The sequence below is a fragment of the Oncorhynchus tshawytscha genome, linkage group LG10 (genome assembly GCF_018296145.1).
Source record: "Oncorhynchus tshawytscha isolate Ot180627B linkage group LG10, Otsh_v2.0, whole genome shotgun sequence".
Lineage (NCBI taxonomy): Eukaryota > Metazoa > Chordata > Actinopteri > Salmoniformes > Salmonidae > Oncorhynchus > Oncorhynchus tshawytscha.
This window is the reverse complement of record NC_056438.1, coordinates 42,951,619-42,970,823: the sequence shown is the minus strand read 5'-3', so window position 1 is coordinate 42,970,823 and position 19,205 is coordinate 42,951,619. Positions and strand designations below refer to the sequence as shown.

The 19,205-nt window shown below is 39.9% G+C and overlaps 2 protein-coding genes across 2 annotated transcripts in view; both read right to left on the bottom strand.

Moving 5' to 3' along the window:
• Positions 1 to 10,475, bottom strand: part of LOC112260227 (cAMP-specific 3',5'-cyclic phosphodiesterase 4B) — a 118,619-nt gene extending 108,144 nt beyond the window's left edge. Inside the window, exon 1 of the mRNA XM_024435166.2 lies at positions 10,233 to 10,475. The gene's annotated coding sequence lies outside the window, so the exon portion shown is untranslated. The remainder of the gene's footprint in view (positions 1 to 10,232) is intronic.
• Positions 10,476 to 14,567: 4,092 nt separating this feature from the next.
• On the bottom strand, positions 14,568 to 18,613 carry LOC112261077 (leptin receptor gene-related protein). Its single transcript, XM_024436426.2, has 4 exons — positions 18,352 to 18,613; positions 16,003 to 16,078; positions 15,531 to 15,717; positions 14,568 to 15,086 (listed from the first exon to the last, which is right to left on the bottom strand). The coding sequence occupies exons 1-4, from the start codon at positions 18,365 to 18,367 to the stop codon at positions 14,982 to 14,984; spliced, it is 384 nt and encodes a 127-aa protein (XP_024292194.1). The 5' UTR covers positions 18,368 to 18,613; the 3' UTR covers positions 14,568 to 14,981.
• Between the last annotated feature and the right edge of the window lie 592 nt (positions 18,614 to 19,205).

Here is a 19,205-nt window from a genome sequence, read left to right as displayed (position 1 = left end):
GAGAAGTGCTCACTAACAGGGAGGTAAACAATTTTGTGGACAAACTCAGAGAAATGAGCTTTTTGTGCGTATGGAACATTTCTGGGATCTTTTATTTCAGCTCATGAAACATGAGACCAACACTTTACTTTATATTTTTGCTCAGTATAGTTAGTCCTCAATCATCGTTGAAGCTGACTTCTCAGATAAATAGCGAATGTTGCTTGTAGTTTGATTTAGCTAGTTAGTTTTCATTACTTTGAGAAAAGCTGCAACTATGCTCTGATCATGGATGGGAGCATCTTCAATGAGAAGCAAAGCAAGGCAAGTTATGCTAGCTAGCTGGTTAAGAACACAATGCATTAGCTAGACTTTATAAACCATCAGGCCTTCACTACCTGCATCTTCTTTGTGTTGTAGGTAGGCTGTAGCCAGTGTTGTTGGAGTGACAGTACTATTGAAGACAAGCTGCTGCTATTGCCTAAATGTTTCACTAGCCATGGTAATTTTCATCCCTGTATCCCACAAAACAAGTTAGATAGCTAACAAGTGAATGTTAATTCATTGAGACCATGGGAGAGATAGAGAGAAGACACACAGCGGAAGAGTGCCGCTGTGTGTGTGGTGAAAACATTTGTGTCTCCATGACAATTTACTTTATTGTGGACCCAAATAATGACTGAAAGCACTGAAACATGTTTTTTCCCCCTTAGGGTAAGATGAAGGGAATGGGCAGGCTCATGAATCTAGTGGCCTGCGCTGGATTCAACGTGGTCGTTACCATGGAGCACTCAGCTAAGGTAAGAGTGATGATCTACTGTAGTAGTTTGTGTTTGTTACAGATCTTTTTTTTTTATCAACACACGCCACTACCCAGTCACTCTGGTTTTGCACACTAGTACTGTACCATTTTACTTGCTTCGGTACAGTTATATTTATGTTGTGTGTGATTGTCTTGTAGTGCTGTGAGTATTGAATTGTTTTTATACTTTGCCTGTATGACAAACTCACTTCATCTAATCTCTCAGCAGAGATGTCGGCAACTCCAGTATCCGTTCCTGCAAGCAGAATTTGAATTATCATACTTTTTGCAATCTTTCATGTCATCCAGTGTTGTATAGTCAACAGATCTTTCTTTAAAATGTTTTTATTTTGAAGGATGTTGTTGACGGTTCATAGTCACACTGAAATGTACACTACTTTGGCTCCAATTCAAATATACACTTCAGTATGTATCCATTATTGTAAAGTATAATAATTTGTTCGAGTAATGATTTAAACAATACCAGTAGTTGCGGTTTTAAAAATAATAAATAGTGGCAATCAAGCTGAGTTGTTTCTCTCTCATGCCTCAATTGAATTCGAAAACTATATTTTTGAATGCTGTTTTTTAGCTTTAACTTTAAAAGCTCATACATAACTCGGGCTCTGAGTTATTTAAAAAATAAATTTAAAAAAAGAAAAGATATGGGACAGTTTATAGGTTTCAGAACTATAAAGAAAAATACAAAAATGTGACGATGTGAAGGGTTTCGAGGTCGTCACACATGTTCGAGCCATTGGCTTCTAGCGACAAAGAAGATGTGAGTTTGGAAAACAACGTTTGACCACCCCACGTCTGAATGGTATGTAACATTATGTAGCCTAGCTAACGTTGTTATAGCTAGCTAAATGCATCTAACTGGCCTCCGTCTATAAACATTATAAACTGGAGCCTAATCGATTTGTTTATTCACTGGTTCTGAGTTTACGACGCTTATTGATAGCCGCAAGACAATGGCAACATTGCTATCAGTCTAAAAGCAAATTTGGCAATTATGAGTGGTTTGATATTAGCTTTTTAGCTAGCTAGGCATATGCTTACTTTACCCATGCCAGTATATTTCCAAGCCACTGTTTAGAATTAATGGCATTTAGCTCATTACCAGCAGTGATCTGCTACTTGCTAATAACATTTATTTTTACCCACAGGTGTTCTTGTTGTGGCCACTGCAGAAACATGCCAACAACTGAGAAAAACATCAGGTAACGTTAGGTTTCAGTAGCCAGTGGTGTAAAATACTTTAAAATTATTACTTAAGTAGTTTTTTTGGCAGTATCTGTACATTACTTTACTATTTATATTAACCACTTTGGCTTTCCTACATTCCTAAAGAAAATAATCTTTTTACTCCAGACATTTTCACTGACACCCAAAAGTACTTGTTACATGTTTAGTGCTTATTAGCAGGACAGGAAAATGGTCCAATTCACCCACTTATCAAGAGAACACATGGTCATCCCTACTGCCTCTGATCTGGCAGACTCACTAAACACAAATGCATAGTTTGTAAATGATGTCTGAGTGTTAGTGTGTACCCCTTGGCTATTCGTACAGATTAAAAACAAGAAAAATGGTGGCATCTGGTTTGATTTATCAAAGGAATTTGAAATTATTTATACATGAGTATATTTTAGCAATTACATTTACTTTTCAAACTTGAGTATATTTAGAACCAAATACTTTTACTCAAGTATTTTACTGGGTGACTTTCACTTGAGCAACTTTCTATTAAGGTATCTATAATTTTACTCAAGTATGACAACTGGTTACTTTTTCCACTACTGCAATGGCCTACCTAATGTCACCTGTTAGCAAGCTATTGTTACTTGATGATGTTCACATTCCATTTACAATTCCATTCACATACACACTTTTTGCTACATGTCTAGAGTCACAGTAATGAGTGGTGGTTGGGCATTGCTCTCGCAACTATTTCTGGATCGAAGGGTGTCCGTCGGTGACAATGGCGCCGATTTTCAAACACAGACTTCTGACCTGTCATTCCTTCTCCATTCAGATGCTGTTGCCAACTTCATTGCTCAAGAGAAGAAATGGTTAGGAAACTTCTGCAAAGCTGTATATCTACAGCTTTACAATATAGATAATAAAAATATGATTTTAGCTCACCTGAACAGTACTTGTTAGTTGTAAGCAGGGGTTGAAATTGGTTCAGGGAACAGAACCGAAAACTAGAAAATAACCATTTTGAGGAACAGAATCACAACAGAAGTGATCTGTACTGTTCCAGAACCAAACCATTATTTTAAAAGCATGGGAACCGGTTAATAACATTCTTTCACGTTCGGGCAATTGTTTACCAGTCTGCCAAAAAAAATGCAACCAAGCACCTATGCAAAGACCTCACTATCACTCAAAACTTATTCCAGTGTCTGCCTGCCACCTGGAAATGTTGCCAGTGTGTGCACGTGTAGGCTACCTGCCACTCCCCCACCTAAACATAGGCTACTGTAGTCTAATGTTACAAAGCGTGATTCAGAAATTAGGGAGAGACTTTTTAGAATAATGGATTAACTTTTTCAATGCTAATTAAGGATACTATATAGATATCACGTTTCACATTGGATTTATTATGTACAGGTAAAACATGTTTTAATTTTAATTCTGGTGCAGCTCTGCACACACAAGTTTGTTAGCTAGCTAGCTCTGGTAAAATGTTAAGCCAACTCTCAGAAGTTCAAAGACAATTAAAGTTCCTTCATTAGGTATAATTCTGTGGGACTAATTCAGATTATGCAGGTCACAACAAGATTTCCAGCGCTTCAAGCCAAGCCTCCTCCTACACGCTCTCCCCACCTCGCACCCTACACTGGTCTGTCCAATGCATGTAAACAACTAGCTATGGCTTGCCCGTTACATAGCAAGCTGCTCTATCCACACTGTTAGATCGACATCAAATAACTTCACCTAACAGTGGAACGGGAAAAAAATAATGGTTAGGTTTAGAACAAAGCGAGCTGAAAATCCAATATAAAATGTTGGGTTCCAACCCCTGGTTGTAAAGCCCATTGACGTATAGCTTCCATATTTTGCAGTGACCTGGTACACTCGTGCTGGTAAAACGCACAAAAGTGCTGTTTGAATTAATACTTACGAGCTTGCTGCTGCCTACCACCGCTCAGTCAGACTGCTCGATCAAACCATAGACTTAGTTATAATAACCACACAGAAATACGAGCCTTAGGTCATTAATATGGTTGAATCCGGAAACTATCATCTCAAAAACAAGACGTTTATTCTTTCAGTGAAATACAGAACCGTTCCGTATTTTATCTAAGAGGTGGCATCCATTAGTCTAAATATTCCTGTTTCATTGCACAACCTTCAATGTTATGTCATAATTTGTAAAATTCTGGCAATTTTGGTGGCCCAAACTGTTGCATATACACTGACTCTGCGTGCAATGAACGCAAGAGAAGTGACACAATTTCACCTGGTTAATATTGCCTGCTTATCTGGATTTCTTTTAGCTAAATATGCAGGTTTAAAAATATGTACTTCGGTGGATTGATTTTAAGAAAGGTATTGATGTTCATGGTTAGGTACACAATGGAGCAACGATACGCACCACATTGATTTTAAGCAACGCAGGACACGCTAGATAACCTAGTAATATCATCAACCATCTGTAGTTAACTAGTGATTGATTGTTTTTATAAGATAAGTTTAAATGCTAGCTAGCAACTTACCTTGGCTTACTGCATTCGCGTAACAGGCAGTCTCCTCGTGGAGTGCAATGAGAAGCAGGTGGTTAGAGCATTGGACTAGTTAACTGTAAGGTTGCAAGATTGAATCCCCCGAGCTGACAAGGTGAAAATCTGTCGTTCTGCCACAGAACGAGGCAGTTAACCCACCGTTCCTAAGCCGTCATTGAAAATAAGAAATGTGTTCTTAACTGACTTGCCTAGTTAAATAAAGATGAAATAAAAGGAGTAAAAAAATATATTTTTAAAATACATTTAAATAAAAAAACATTTTTAAATACAAATAAAAAAAGCCAAATTGGTGTCCAAAAATACCGTTTGTTATGAAAACTTGAAATCGTCCCTAATTAAAATCGGTACACCTCTAATCTAGGTGGGATTTTTCAGTTTGGCTGTACAGTGAGACTTTGTCCAAAACAATGCTACTGGGTTACCAATAACGGTAGGCAATAACTTCATTCAAAACATTTTGCACTTTAGTGTATTTATATACTAAAATAAAAAAAATAAAAGAAAATCGCTGGAGTTAATCTTTAAAACACACTTATTTTATTTCAATGTTTAGCCTATTGTATCAGGGGTTGATGAATAACCAAATTAAAAGTGGATGATTAGATGCCTGAGACATGAAGGGTCCCCACACTCAGTACAGTAACCCCTACATCCCAGATGTTTTCCCCCGGTGACTAAATGATTTACCCAGTTCAGTCACGACCGCATGCGTGTTAGGGATACACCTTTTCCCCCCAGTTGTCAGCACGTCGATTCTGCCTACACTGATCTGTCGAATATATTGCAAAGGGTAACGGGATAGTTCGAAAGTAGTTTGGCAACAACATGCTGTATGACATTCGAAAATATTACCTAGGTGACGTAGCTTAAATGAACCCAATTTCATCCTCAAAACAGGCTGAATTAAGCAAAGCTAAAACTACGAATTGCTAAATAAATGTTCATGTGTTTCGGTTGGGGAAGTCTTAGTCGCACCATTTCACATCTAGCTAAGGAGTTGTGTGCTTCATGAGCAGTACAGTGCCTTCACACCCCTGGACTTCTTCCACAATTTGTTGTGTTGATAGCTGAATTTAAAATTGATTAAATTAAGATTGTTTCACTGGCCAACACACAATACTCCATAATGTCAAAGTGGAATTATGTTTAGACATTTTCACAAATTAATTCAATCGAAACGCTAAAAACGTTGTTATGGCAAGCCTAAATAAGTTCAGGAGTAAACATTTTCTTACGTCACATAATAAGTTGCATGGACTGTGTGCAATAGTGTTGAACAAGTGTTAAGAGGTAGTCATTCAAGAATCATGTTATCTGTGTGTTTGTGTGGTACAGAGATTTGTAAGGTTCCTCAGTCAAGCAGTGAATTTCAAACAGATTCAACCACAAAGACCAGGGAGGTTTTCCAATGCCCGCAAAGAAGAGCACCTAGTGGTAGATTGTCAAAAATAAAAAAGCAGACATTGAATATCCCTTTGAGCATGGTGAAGTTATTAATTACACTTTGGATGGTGTAGCAATACACCCAGTCACTACAAAAGATACAATTTCATTTGTCCCATGCGCCGAAAACAACAAGTGTAGACTTTACTGTGATATGCTTACCAATGAGCCCTTTCCCAACAATGAAAGACAATTAAAGACATAGATAAAAATAAACTAGTAACACAATAAAAATGGCACAAAATAACAAGGCTATATATAGGGGGTACAGAGTCAGTGTACTGGGGTACGAGGTATTATGTACATGTAGGTAGGGGGTGAAAAGCAGAAAGTCTGGGTAGCAGTTTAATGAACTGTTCTGCAGTCTTATGGCTTTGGGGTAGATGCTGTTCAGGAGCCGTTTGGTCCCAGACTAGGTGCGCAGGTACCACTTGCCGTGCGGTAGCACACAGAACCGACTGTGATATGGGTGGCTGGCCTATGACAATTTTTATGGCCTTCCTCTGATGCCGCCTGGTATAGAGGTCCAGGACGGCAGGGAACTTGGCCCCAGCTCTCCCTCTGTAGAGCCTTACGGTCAGATGCCAAGCAGTTGCCATACCAAGCATTGATGCAGCCAGTCAAGATGCTCTCAAATGGTGCAGCTGTAAAACTTTAGGATCGGAGGGCCCATGCCAAACATTTTCAGCCTCCCGAGAGGGAAGAGGTGTTGTCGTGCCCTCTTCATGACTGTATTGGTATGTTTGGTCCTTAGTGATGTGGACACTGAGGAACTTGAAGCTCTTAAGAGTCTCCACTATAGCCCTGTCAATGTGAATTGGGGCATCCATCCATTTCCTGTAGTCCATGATCAGCTCCTTTGTCTTGCTGACGTTGAGGGAGAGGTTGTTGTCCTGGCACCACACTGCCAGGTCTCTGACCTCCTCCCTGTAAGCGCTCTCATCGTTGTCGGTGATCAGGACTACCACTGTCGTGTCATCAGTCATGGGTGAACAGGGAGTATAGGAGGGGGCTACACACGCACCCCTGATATTTTCAATAAATGTGCAAACATTTCTAAAAACAGGTTGACTGCATCAGGGGGTATTGTTTGTAGAAAATAAATAACTTTTGAATTCAGTCTAACAACAAAATGTGGCATATATCCAGCGGTATGAATAATTTCTGAAGGCATTGTACAGTGCATTCGGAAAGTATTCAGACCCCTTGACTTTGTTACATCCTTATTATAAAATTTATTTTTAAATAATAATCCTCAATCTACACACAATACCCCATAATGACAAAGCAAAAACAGTTTAGAAATGTTTGCAAAAAAAACATCACATAAGTATTCAGATCCTTTACTCAGTACTTTGTTGAAGCACCTTTGGCAGTGATTACAGCCTTGAGTATGATGCTACAAGTGTGGCACACCTGTATTTGGGGAGTTTCAATCTTCTCTGCAGATCCTCTCAAGCTCTGTCAGGTTAGATTGGGAGCGTCGCTGCACAGCCACTCCCGCGTTGCCTTGACTATGTGCTTGTGGTCATTGTCCTGTTGGAAGCTGAACCGTCGCCCCAGTCTGAGGTTCTAAGTGTTCAGTAACAGGTTTTCATCAAGGATCACTGTACTTTGCTCCGTTCATTTTTCCCTCGATCCTGACTGGTCTCCCAGTCCCTGCCACTGAAAAACATCCCCACAGCATGATGCTGCCACCTCCATGCTTCACTGTAGGGATGGTGCCAGATTTCCTCCAGAAGTTACACTTGGCATTCAGGCCAAAGAGTTCAATCTTGGTTAAATCAGACCAGAGAATTTTGTCAGGTCCGTTGAGGGACAAGCGTTACACGTAGGAGTGATGGCATCTGACATAACATGCTGAGTAAACTGGCCTAGTTGCGTGTGCGAGCATTGAGAAATAAATGTACGCATACAATCATTATTCAATCATTTCATCCAAACTGCTTGTGCATGTCAACGGGCATCTGCGTAGCCAGGCACTAAAAAAAAAAACGTATATTTTAGATGCTTGATGTTCTGCAAGTCCCGCCACTCCAATTTCTCTCCATGATAAGAGTCACTGACGCAAAGCCACAAGGGGGTAGAACATATTTCAACATACAAACTCACGTGGGTGATTGACTGGAGTTCCACGTGGCGGTAATGCACCTTAAAAAAGAAAACTAGGTACCCCTTTTATCTGTGGATTAATTGTCAGAGTAGAGAACGCATGATTTTGTATGACTCAAAACGAGCCCAACTTCTACAGATATCGAGCATTTAAAAAATATATATACATACATACATACACATACATACATACATACATACATACATACATACATACATACATACATACATACATACATACATACTGTATGCTTTTCAGGTAAAATAACATTAGCCAGCAACAGCAGGCTAGTGTTTCAACCCATCCCCAAATTAATTAATTATTGGTTCACAGTTGGATTTGCCAATTTAACCTGCATGTCATGAACAGGTCTGGTGGGGTTAGACAAAAATCAACATACACCCGTGCGGAACTGATTAGGTCAAGGTGTAAAACAAAGACATCCTACAAGACAGATCAGTTGAGAGACAAGCATCACCTAGGAGTGACGTGATCTGATATAAGACAATGCCTTTCTCTACCGCTTTCACTCACCATGCACACATACCTTTGAATGAACTTGGCTTCTCTCATTCTTCTCCCTAATGGTAGCCTACTCTGTAAACTGCACTGATTTACACTACTTTAGGTGAAGGAGTTGCGCAAAATAACAAACAAAGCCAACACAAGATTAGCAGGTTACCAATTATTGGAATGACTCATGTTGGCTACTGGAAAAAACTCTGCAGGGTAGTGACTAGCTGGCACAGACAGTCATAAAATCTGATTTTAAACCTAACCTTAAAATCATTTTTATTTTCATGAATTTAAAATAGCCTATATAGCCAATTGACTTTGCAGCTGGCCCATCTAGTGAGAATCGCTCAGCTCCGCCTCAAGGACAAGATTCATTCCAATAAACGTCAACCTGCACAAGATTATGGAATGAAATGTTGTTACTCGAGTTGTGTAGGGTGCAATTGCAGCCCGCAATTCAGGGCGTTCCTGCATCTGTAGGAGCCCCTCTTCTACTTCTATTGGTCCATTTTTAAGTGAGGACTCCAGTACAGTAGGTGGAGGTAATGAACCACAACATTGGATGCCAAATGCCGATAAACCCCACAGAAGAAGAGGCAGGGGTGACAATGGTAGCTAGCTAGATAGGACTAGGTCTACAGTTGTCCTTCACCCGCCTGTCGGGCACTGTTTTCCCGCAGTTCTGTTAACGAGGGCAGTTGTTCGGGAGGCGTTTAATACACTGGGTGCTAGCTAGATAATTAGCAAGCTAGGACTTCGGTACACAGCAGGTGGGAAGCCGGTTAGGCATCTAGCTAGCACACTGGTAGACAGTGTCCTTCGCACCCGCCTGTCGGGCACTGTTTCAGCAGTTCTGTCAAAGAGGACAGTTGTTCTACAGGCGGGAGCAAAGACCTGTGTGCTATGTTGTTACCAACTAGCTAGCTAGGAGGATTCCGGTACACAGCAGGTGGGGGGCGACACCGGTAGACAGTGTCCTTTGCCCCCGAAAAACGAATACGTTTTATTTCCCTTTGACCCACATTTTAAATCGCATAGACAATCATGGGAAACACAAAACATCATGTGTCACACAAGCATTCCTGCAGGGACCAATGGGATGCTCGGAGGGAAGGGGGGGGGGGGCTTCCTGCACATGTAGAAACGCCCACATGCAGGAACGCCCCGAATTGCAGGGATATTGAGATATTGTTCTTCCAGTGTCCATTGCAAAATGTTTTCCTCAGTAGGCTACAGCAACTTAACCACACCTTGGCAATAGTCAATTGGCTGCACGATAAAACACACTTCCCACCGGGCACAGAAAACAATTCAAAGTCTATTCCATGTTAGTTCAACGTAAATTTCATTGAAATTATGTGGAAACAATGTTGATTTAACCAGTGTGTGCCCAGCGGGTTGTTTCCATGGGGCAGCCACTTTCGTACTCACGTGAGTGGAGCACGACTACGCTTCTGAACTTGAATTCCGACTTGAATGGGACAACAGTGAGTTAAGATAAGGTAGATACGTCAAGGTTAAGAGATGTTTAAATCCTCCTCGGCCTCTCTCGAGGCAAAAGGCTAACTGACTGAGCCATCTCTCCCTACATAAAAAAAAGCATTGAACGTGAAAGACGCCTTACCCAGAGATTAGTCCACTTTTCCACAAGGAGGGGGGTTATAGAATGACTAACGTATTTATAAAGTATGAACAGGCGGTCCGGACTTCAGCGTAACTATCTACCCTTCTGATTGCTCTGTCGCTTGCTTCTTCGAGTTTAGTCTGATTTGCTTTCCGCGTGCTCTTTATATGCCCCTTGACTCTCCAGCGTCCGCCTCGTTCTCTCTCTCTCTCTCCCTTTTAGCTTTGACAGACTACAGAAGGATCACTCTCCCGACGCGCTCATTTTATTCTTCATGGACTTCAGTCTCTCTCGTGCGCGCCCTCTCTTTCTCTGTTTGTACCAGTTTTGATGCTGGCAAATAGCCTACATAATAAATGACATCAAACTGACATCATCAGCATTCATGATTCTAATAGGCCTATCTCAGTCAATCCACATCAGCAGTCCATCCAGCCAGGCAATTCAAAATCTCCTGCAGTCATTATACTGCATAATACTCCATTAGCCCTCTGACACGGCAGAGCCACCCACAGTATCCTAACAGTAACTTTCCCTGCATATCTCACCTGAGGGGGAGTTTCCCCCAGGTACAGATCTAGGATCAGCTTCCTCTGCCCCTGGTCCTAACATGAACTATTAGTGGGGGAAAAGATCAGTGTCTAGGGGCACCTTCACCCTACTTCTCTAAAGTCATGCACCTGCATTGTAACTGTTGGGCGGCCAACTGTGAGCAGTGAGTACTGGCTATAACCATCTGTTACACCTTTGAGGAGTTATGTTCAAGGCTAGACAGGCTGGTCCAAACAGCTTTGATTTCTAGGCTGTTGCCAGGCAACTGTTGTCCCTGTTGCCAAGGGTGGCCATCACAGTGTCCCTTCTTTTTGTTCATCCTTCCTTCATCCTGCTCCCTGAGCATCTGCCTCTGGTTCCAAAGGTTGCATGTTCGAATCCAGCGATAGAAAGTTGTTTAAGACTTTTGTTTTAAGCTTATCCCAAATCTTAACCTTTACCTTAAGCATTCATAGTTAATGCCTAACCTTATAAATTTGGGGTTAACCCCTAAAGGTAACCCTAACCTTAAAAATGTAGCCTTAAACGCTTTGAAATTTTACGCTTGGAACAACTTAAAAATGTGATGGTTTGGGATGAGTTGGACCTCAGAATGAAGAAAAGGCAGCCAACAAGTGCTCAGCATATGTGGGAACTCCTTCAAGACTGTTGAAAAAGCATTCCAGTTGAAGCTGGTTGAGAGAATTCCAAGACTGCCTTGATGACACCTTTGCACAAAGGGTGGATACTTTGAAGAATCTAAAATATATTTTGATTTAACACTTTTTTTGGTTACTACATGATACCATATGTGTTATTCCATAGTTTTGATATCTGCACTATTATTCAACAATGTAGAAAATAGTAAAAAATAAAGGAAAACCCTTGAATGAGTAGGTGTGTCCAAACTTTTGAATCGTACTGTAGGTAAATCAGCACTCAATGCATTAAATGCTGCTAGCAGTAAATCTCCAATAAACTAACAACTGCACCATTAATAAATTAGTCTAATTATATCTGATTCAGTAATAAGATTCAATAAAATGATTGCTCCACTTGCCAGGTGGGACTGTGCCAGTAAACTGCACTTGTTCTGGCTTTCTGTCTCAGATCTTTCTCTCCATGTCAATTCCTTTGTGATGTAAAGCTGCAAAGATGGACTCAAAAGATGGCCATTGATATATTGACATATTAAAAGCAAAGGGGAAATATATTTCAATAGTGCTTTAATTAATATTAGAAAACAGACTATGTATAGGATTTTGTCAGGAGTTTCAATACAGGTCTCTCTAGTGCTCTCTAGTGTTTTGAAAGTGCTGTTAAGTTTGGGGTTCATGCTTACAGTACATGTATGTGCAACACAAAGACTTCATAATGAATGATAGCTAATGAGACACATATAGTATAATAACGTTTTTTTAATTTCATGATATGAGATCATGCGGAAATGTTGTTAATTAATTTGACACTTTGGTGAAAACAAGACATTATAGCATACTTCTAGCAACATTAAATCAGTATGAAGTGGTGTTGTTACATTCGGTTATTAATTGGAATATCGCAAAACATAATTCTATAATGCACTATGGGCTCTCAGAAGGCTATACCAATATAGAATGTAAAAAGTGACTCAAACTTTTTGAATCAGTAAATATAGTACATTTTACTAGGCACTTTTGGGTGAACAGAAAAGTGGGCACTTCGTTAGAACAAAAAACAGCTAAATATATAGTATTAACATTCCATGTGAAAACTCACCATTCATCTACTGTACTAATGTAGCCCATGGTTCACAAAACCCCATTTTGGCTTCTGTCCTCAGTGAAGATAAACATATTAAACACATGTAATTCAAAAATACATTTGTTAACTTAATAATAAGGGTGTAACATAATTACTCAATTAGAATTAATAATGCGTTTAATAATCATAGACACTCGTCAGAAACCATGGTGGGTGACTCGTGTCTAACTTATTTTCTTAACTGTCGTTTGGTATTACTGTAAACATTTGCATCAAGGCCTAGAATAAGGCTTTTTTTTGTCTTGGAGCTAAATATTTAAAATGACAAACTACAAAAACATTGACTACACCTTGACCTGATTATCTAGTCATACCCAAAAATCATATAAAATAGATATGGATAAACACATACAACCATAAACAAAAGTACACACGTAATCAACTGCAAGAATGAGTATGGGTAGATCATTTGAAATGCTAATACTTAAAATAAGCAAGATACATTTTCAAACAGAATACTCCCTGAAAAGAATAGAAACAGAATGTGGTGATTACAACAAAAATCATTCAACAATATCCGTAATATGATACGTTCATTGAAGCATGACGCATTTATAAGTTGTTGCAATCATATACAGATACATACATATACAGTTGAAGTCAGAAGCTTACATACACCTTTGCCAAATACATTTAAACTCAGTTTTTCACAATTCCTGACATTTAATCAGGTTAAAAATTCCCTGTCTTAGGTCAGTTAGGATCACCGCTTTATTTTAAGAATGTGAAATGTCAGAATATTATTCGAGAGAATAATTTATTTCAGGTTTTATTTCTTTCATCACATTCCCAGTGCATCAGAAGATTACACACACTCAATTAGTATTTGGTAGCATTGCCTTTTAAATGGTTTAACTTGGGTTAAACGTTTTGGGTAGCCTTCCACCAGCTTCCCACAATAAGTTGGGTGAATTTTGGCCCATTCCACTTGACAGAGCTGGTGTAACTGAGTCAGGTTTGTAGGCCTCCTTGCTCACACACGCCTTTTGAGTTCTGCCCACAAATTTTCGGGCTTTGTGATGGCCACTCCAATAATTTCACTGTTGTCATTTAGCCATTTTGCCACAACTTTGGAAGTATGTTTGGGGTCATTGTCAATTTGAAAGACCCACTTGTGATCAAGCTTTATCTTCCTGACTGATGTCTTGAGATGTTGCTTCAACATATCCACATAGTTTTACTTCCTCGTGAGGCCGTCTATTTTGTGAAGTGCACCAGTCCCGTCTGCAGCAAGGCACCCCCACAACATGATGCTGCCACCCCCGTGCTTCATGGTTGGGATGGTGTTCTTCGGCTTGCAAGCCGCCCCCTTTTCCCGCCAAACATAATGATGGTCATTATGGCCAAACAGTTCTATTTTTGTTTCATCAGACTAGAGGACATTTCTCCAAAAAGTACTATCTTTGTCCCCATGTGCAGTTGCAAACCGTAGTCTGGCTTTTTTTATGGCGGTTTTCGAGCAGTGTCATCTTCCTTGCTGAGCGGCCTTTCAGGTTATGTCGATATAGGACTGGTTTGACTGTGGATATAGATACTTGAGGTCTTGGCTGATTTCTTTTGATTTTCCCATGATGTCAAGCAGAGGCACTGAGTTTGAAGGTATGCCTTGAAATTCATCCACAGGTACACCTCCAATTGACTCAAATTATGTCAATTAGCCTAAAATAAACTTCTAAAGCCAGGACATCATTTTCTGGAATTTTCCAAGCTGTTTAAAGTCACAGTCAACTTAGTGTATGTAAACATCTGACCCACTGGAATTGTGATACAGTGAATTATAAGTGAAATAATCTGTCTGTAAACAATTGTTGGAAAAATTACTTGTCATACACAAAGTAGATGTCCTAACCGACTTGCCAAAACTATAAGAAATTTGTGCATACATACATACAGTTGGAGTCATTAAAAATCATTTTTCAACCACTTCAAATTTCTTGTTAACAAACTAGTTTTGTATTACACACACACACACACACACACACACACACACACACACACACACACACACACACACACACACACACACACACACACACACACACACACACACACACACACACACACACACACACACACACACACACACATATACAATTATAGAGGTGGGTCCAGAAACAACCACTCTTCCCTTGGTGATATTTCACCACATGCTTATACCTATCCAGTCTTCACATTGCCTAATCTCAAATCGACCCCTGGATCCTACACCGCATGCACTTGTGGAGATCAGAGAAGATTTGACTGGTATAAGCAATATGGTGAAACTTCCACCTAGCAAGCCTATCAGAGGGCAAGATGGAGCTATTACCATATTACTTACACCTGTCAAATCTCCACAAGTGCATAGGGTCTAGGGGTCCATTTGGGATTGTGGCTCTGTTTGGCCGGAGATTCACAGACGGTCTATCACTGCTCCTAGCTGAAGTCGTCTCCCCCTCCAAACCCCAGGAAGAAGCCAAGGATGGTGACGAAGATGACAATGTTGCCAGCCATCACCAGGCCACAGGCCCCCAACTGGATCTGCAAGAGAACAGGATAATGTCCATTGGGTACCAAACAGAAGAAAACTAACTGAAACAGGGATGGACTACCTGGACTTGTCAAATAAGAAAGGTTCATTTTCATTCTCTGTTGTAAAACATCTGAACATGTTTTCTGTTGTGTGACATGAACACAACCTAGATAGGATACAACTAGTGAAAGTGTCATAATTGCATTTATTAGATACATATTACAGGTGTACTAACCACCTTCAGTCACCTTAGCTAGTATTGGGTATCATCGGGACTTGTACTATCTACCTGTCACAACTACATGTAATTTAAGTTCAGCTCCCCCTATCCAAATCATTATAACCATTATGAGATTCAACACTTTAACTGACCCTGAACCAGTTATTCATGGCATAAAGCAACTAAACCCAACACATGACAGTCATTGGCCATTGACAATATCAGGACTCACTACTGCACGCCGGGCCATTATGATGGGAAGCGCGAACGCAGATACCACAATTCCCGTAGTCAAGAAGTATGCCAGCTCTCTGCATGCGTTGCTGGCCACATCACTGTCATCACTGAGCCTTCTGGATATAAAGGTGGGGATAGGAGCGAGTACATAGAAGAAAAGGACGAAGAGGGGCCAGTACACCCTGTGAAAACAAATCAGTTGTGTTAACATTCATCTAGTTTATTTGTCACAGATTCAGAACATAGCAAACGCCATCAGTGTAACACCTATTGTGGGTCTCGAACACGGGCCACCCAGCCCACATGCAAACCCACTAATCACTGCTCCAATAGGGTTAACCACCTTGGGGGAAACGTGACACTAATATAGGCATTGCATCGCAGTTAGGTACATAGTTAACTTCCACATTTTGTCCCATTTAGCAAGAGTGTCTCACAGATTTCAGAGGTAGGGGGCAAATACGTACCCATATTGCTCCAAGGCACAGCTCAACAGGAGGAATGTCAAGCCAATGGCTCCACTGAAGGACAACCCAACCAGTGCTATAGGATGACAAAAACATAAATGTTGAGGTAGTTATAACTTTAGAGACAGGGTACTTAGCAAGATAAGAGTGGTAGACTATTCAGTAGTGTCACGACGTTGCCCTCTTTGGGTACAGCGAGTACCATCCCCCTCTCTCTGTCTCCTACAACTAGGCTGTTGTGGTCAGAAAGGTTGTAAATTCCTGGAGGAGATTATCTCCTCATTGCCACAATATAGAGACAGAGTGGATTTTCATAGAGAACAAAGGAATTTCTTCCACCTCACAGAACTTGAGGTCCGAACAACATTTATGTTCTGGAGAAGGTATAAAAGATCGGTGAAGAATCCAGCTACGAACTGGTCCGTTTGGTGCAATTTTGTGGGGCTCATGGGAGACGCTGCGGCCACATCACCATAACGCTGTTTATATAATAACCTCAGATATGAGGTTTACATCTAATTGCTGTATAAGATGAATGAGTGAGGATGATACTGTTTGTAAAATTGTGTAATGTGATTTTGGACTGTTTAATGAAGGAAACTCCAATTCCCTTTTGAGTTTACCTAAATCAGAGACCGCCCATGAGCACAGTTATGGTTGGGCATCCTGGGACAGGCCCTTTTCTGCAATTTCGAATAAAACCCCCACCTTGAGAATTTCTCAACAGACCTGTTTCCCTCAATTGCGAGAGGACAAAGGTTGCAGACCAGCTTATTTCGATAACGAGAGGGACAAGGTTTGAGTAGACTGCTGAATCTTTTAACCATCCCACGTGGTTTAACTCTTAGACTATCGATACCGACAGAACAAGAACAAGTCTTTGATATTAATTACTAGTCTGCAGCTAGGAATTTGGTATCATTGAACGTGAAGAACGACAACCGCCGAAACATCTATAACATGAATGAATGTCACTGAACTATCCGTTCTAACCACGACAGAGAAAGGACAGACTCTCCAACCAAAACTAACTTTTCAACAGAGATCCTGACGACACACTGAGCGTAAATATATATATATATATATATATATATATATAGATTTGCAATTGTTCCCGAATGAGTGAGCGTTGATGTGCAAAGGGTTAGCATTTCAATTGTTATAATTATCTCAGTCGACCCCAACTTCCTTTTGTACACCAAGCCGCAAAGCCGGTTTATCCCACTAGGGAAACTCGTTATCATTTCCTTGTAACTATCTACTGTTTGTTTATGCATTTCTGTGAATTACTTAGTAAGTAAATAAATGATTTAAGACAATTGATGTATGGATGACTCATACTGAAGACTGGGTTCGTGCATATAACCAACAATTTACGACGTTTGGAATGAGACTAACGTGAGGTAAAATAATTTATTAATTCAGAAGACTATTGATCAGATATGAAAATATCTGAAAAGTTATATTAGGAAAATTATAACTTTCTAAATCTGAATATTTTCCTTGGTGCCCCGACTTCCTAGTGAATTACATTTGCCTGATTAGTTAATCACGAAATGCTAATTACAGAGAATCTTTGATAAAAACTAAAAGTCTTCAGTTAATGATAGTAAAGACACGACAGTAGAATCTAAGGAGTCAAATGTCCCATCCAGGGCAAGGGATTTAAGTAGACTATTTCAAATACTCAGGGTTATGACATATACAACTTATAACAGTAGTCCCTCAAGCAAGAGTTGGTTCACAGTTTTCAGTGTGGATTGGCTTCCACTCCCCTCTATTGAGAATTATGTGCTTATAATTTCACAAGTAGCCCAATAAATCATACTTGAATCATCAATGTTTGGAAATTCACAAGTAATTTGTATCCTTTTGTTATATTTCAATACTGGACAAATAAACATGCATGCAGCGCTGTAAAGTACTTAAGTAAAAAATACTTTAAAGTACTACTTAAATCATTTGTTGGAGTATCTATACTTTACTATTTATATTTTGACAACTTTTACTTCACTAAATTCCTAAAGAAAATTATGTACTTTTTACTCCATATATTTTCCCTGACACATAAGTAGTAATTCCTGGGTGACTTTCACTTGAGTCATTTTCTGTTAAGGTATCTTTACTTTTACTCAAGTATGACAATTGAGTACATTTTCCAACACTGAGTGCACGGTCAATGTATCACGACAAATCAAACGTGATATGTGACAGTAACAAGTGGTCGTATGTGGACTCGATACAGACAATGTTACACCTGATTTACCAGTGGCGGGAAAACCTTTTATGGAAACATGTTAAAGAGTTTTGTAGAGCAAGTACATGTTTTTTATATATATATATTTTTACCTTTAATACCCGCCATTGTCTTAAATTTTCTGTCAGTTCCTCTTCTTTGTGCTTTGTTTGTTGTGTTGACATTCGAGACTGACTTCCTATTTCCTCCTTTGAACTTTTTCTTTGAGTCAAACTGACTTTCTTAAAGGAGCTGTTTCTAATACCGACGCGTGCGCAACAATGGGTCAATTCAGACAGTGTTGGCTTATATGATTGACAACGTGTAAACTATATTTCGTCTCCTAATGTTTATTGAAAACAAAAAAGAAATGTGCACAATGAACACTTGTCTCTCAAATACATCGTTACAGTGTTGGTTAGTTAGCTAGCATTGACATGAAATCAGTCAAAACAAGACAAGTTATGAAGAACAATATAAAACTAGCTGAAACGAGCCACCTACGATGCCCCACATGCTTCATTGTAGCTAGCTTTGTGGCCACTCACTAACAAAGCATGGCTTTCCGGTGTCGTGCCGAAAATGTCCCCCTGCCAGAATTCCCCCCTTCGGGTTCTTCACTGCTGCGACTTGCTTGCTACTTCAGATTTCTACTCTTTGCTCCTTTGTCAGTTTAGCCTACATTACTACATTTGCCCATGTCGCCCTTACCCAAATCCGCTACTGATTTTTGTAGCGGATTTAATAAATCTCTCCCATGTCTTATTCGACTAGTATTTTTGAAAGTGTAAGGATAATAATTCAGTCATAGTTGTTCTGAAATCATTATTGCTTGCCAACAATGGTTAATTCTGGGGTTCGCTTGAACGCTTTCTACTTTGCGGAACGGTTTGGTGCGTGTGGTGTGGCTGAAGCAATGACTGACGTATTTAAAAGTGGGTGGCCATGCTGACAGTGTCCCTCAACC